This window comes from Mesitornis unicolor, unplaced genomic scaffold (assembly GCF_000695765.1).
Source record: "Mesitornis unicolor isolate BGI_N332 unplaced genomic scaffold, ASM69576v1 scaffold36939, whole genome shotgun sequence".
Classification (NCBI taxonomy): Eukaryota; Metazoa; Chordata; class Aves; order Mesitornithiformes; family Mesitornithidae; genus Mesitornis; species Mesitornis unicolor.
Window position 1 is genome coordinate 12,890 of NW_010205864.1, and position 2,961 is coordinate 15,850.

General features: G+C 43.2%; 1 protein-coding gene across 1 annotated transcript in view; it reads left to right on the forward strand.

Moving 5' to 3' along the window:
- The window catches only part of RNF20 (ring finger protein 20, E3 ubiquitin protein ligase), a 12,607-nt gene extending 10,502 nt beyond the window's left edge, over positions 1 to 2,105 (forward strand). Inside the window, exons 15-16 of the mRNA XM_010191570.1 lie at positions 666 to 878; positions 1,968 to 2,105. Of these exons, the coding sequence (XP_010189872.1) occupies positions 666 to 878; positions 1,968 to 2,105 (351 nt within the window). The remainder of the gene's footprint in view (positions 1 to 665; positions 879 to 1,967) is intronic.
- Positions 2,106 to 2,961: the final 856 nt, after the last annotated feature.

The window sequence follows — 2,961 nt, forward strand, 5'->3', positions numbered from 1 at the left end:
AAAGAGGTTGCAATTTCTTTTTAAAAGTGTTATCTGCACAATCCGTATAATTAATACATGTGCAGGGTACTGTGACATATCTTCTTCCACAATCTAATGATAGGAGAGCTGAACCACCTCAGTAGAGACAAGCCAGTGACTTGACATGTACTTTGACATGTACTTCTTCATATTCTTTTCCTTATAAGTACAAAACTGTTCTATTTTGTCATTTATTCCTTTAATGTTGAAGTGGCATAAGTGAGTTTATGGGGCTTGGCAGCCTCTTAGTTGGAAACTGTTGAGTTGTCCACATGCAGAATTCTCAGACTAGTGTGTATTACAGCTATTCAGCTAGCTGCCTGAAGCTGGGAGGAAGTTTCTGCCCAGCTCTGGCAGTGGCTGTGCCACAGCTGATTTTACCAGCAGACAAGCCACAGTCTGTGAGTCACAGTCTGTGAATGGTTGTGGAGGTGACCATCTCTCTTCTACACCTTCTAATAATGGTATCTCTGCTGTGATGCAGACTTGTAGGGAGTATTTTTTTCTGATTAATGGGAAGATACTGTTCTGATACTGAGACATCTTCCTTTGTCAGTGCTAGATTTGGTGTCTGAGTAAAATGTTTAGTGTCACTGTAGGGTGTACAGGAGACAGTTTTGCCAGAGCCTGTGATCCTTTTGCAGGAGGAGGAGGCCCTGCTGTCAGAAATGGATGTCACAGGCCAAGCCTTTGAAGACATGCAGGAGCAGAACATCCGCCTGATGCAGCAGCTGCGGGAGAAGGATGATGCCAACTTCAAGCTGATGTCAGAACGCATCAAGTCCAACCAGATCCACAAGCTGCTGAAAGAGGAGAAGGAGGAGCTTGCAGACCAAGTGTTGACACTGAAGACACAGGTAACTTGGAGAAGGAGAGAGGACAACAGAACTGGTGGGAAGGTGGAGGTGATGTGGTTTAACTCTGGTAGGCAGCTATGCTCCACACTGCTGCTCTCTCGCTCCCCCACAGTGGGATGGGCAAGAGGATCAGAAGGGCAAAAGTGAGAAAACTGGTGGATTGAGATAAAGACAGTTCAATAGTTAAAGGAAAACTGTGGGCACAAATGAAGCAAAACAAGGAATTGATTCACTGCTTCCCATGGCAGGCAGGTGTTCAACCATTTCTAGGAAAGCAGGGCTCCGTCATACGTAATGGTTACTTGGGAAGACAAACGGCATTATTCTGAACACCCCTTCCTCCTTCCCACTAGCTTGTATTGCTGAGCCCATCACCATATTGTATAGAGTATCCCTTTGGTCAGTTTGGGTCAGCTGTTCCAGCTGTGTCTCAGCTTCCTGTACACCCTCAGCCACCTTGCTGGCAGGCATTGTGGGACACAGAAGGTTTTGATGCTGTGTAAGTACTGTGCACAATAGCTAAAACAGTAGTGTGGTATTGATGCTGTTTTGATCCCAGATCCAAAATACAGCACCATATAAGTCACGATGAAGGTAAGTAACTTTATTCCTGCTAAAATTGGCACAGGAGGGAATGTTCTCCTAATCCATCTAGGTGTACTGCATCAGACTTCAAAGGGACCTGTCTTAGTAGGACAGAGAGACTGCTGCACCTGTGTAAAATGTCCTACAGGTTCACTACTATGGAGAGCAGGAGGGAGAAGGGAAGTGAGAAGTCACTTTCCTGTGGTCATGGTATTTTACATAAATACTATTCTGTCCTTGGAACCAAGGTGGAACTGTTCACTGCCTTTCAACAGTTCTGTAAGTCACTTTCCAAAAAATGAGACATCTTTGTTGTGAGTATTTGACTGCTAGATTGCAAAGTGTTCACCAGAGAGGTCTGTATACAGCTCTTGGACTGTGTGTCTTGTGTTCATGGAGAAAAAGCATAGCTGAAGAAGTAATTGGTGATGGGGAGGCAGGGTTAGTTTTAGCATGCAGCTCTAATGACAACTCTGAAGACCTTCTCTACTTCCTCTCTCCCAGGTGGATGCCCAGCTGCAGGTTGTACGTAAGCTGGAGGAGAAGGAACACTTACTGCAAAGCAGTATTGGAACAGGCGAGAAAGAACTAGGTCTCCGAACACAGGCCCTGGAAATGAACAAACGCAAAGTGAGTGAGTGATCGGTTTCCTTATGGATTGTAAGATGGAGGTGTCTTGTGGGAAGCACAGAAAGTTCCATCTGAACCTGATATTCCCTGGTTTTGGACAAGTATACCAGAAGACTGAAGATTCCTGAAGAGAGTTCTGATTAAAGTATTGTAGACTTATGATTCCTTTGATAAGGAGGGAGCAGGTCATAGATGTTTCTGTGAAAGTCTGATTAGGGAGCCAAAGTAAAGTGCATTTAAAAGGAAACTTATTGTGAAAGAAGAGGCAGCAGCCAGATGTTAACTAGGGTCAAAGATTTTATAGAAAGATGAGAGAAAATATGGCTTTAAGACCTTTAAAAAATGCCTAAGATGAATTAAGTAGATCTGTTAGGAGTAAAATAAGACTGACTCTTATGGTTGATGCTACCTTTGCTGTTAAATCTTTAGTAGAAATGCAGGAATGACATTAAAACAGACAAAGGAAAGCAGAAATACTACTGTGAAGAGGAGATGGGTGGTGGAATTCAGCATGTGCGCTGGTCACTTGTGCTTAATATCACAGTCTGTGGTATTGAGGGAACTTGACTGATTTATTGGTGCATGGGCAGTTAGAGGGTGGTGGGAGAACTGGTGAAGAGAGAAAATTATTTAAAAATAAACATTTATGTTGCAGTTCTGTCTAGTTCAGCTATAGAACTGCCTCTAAAGAATTTAGTAGGGAAAATGTAGAAGGTGGAAGGATGAACATACAGAGGAGAATTGTGTGGTCATTAGTATTCTTCTAAGTGACGTGCATTGCAGTGTGATAGATGTTGGCTCTACTGAAGAGAAATGTTGAAGCTAAATGATTATAAGATCATAGAACCACAGAACGTTAGGGATTGGA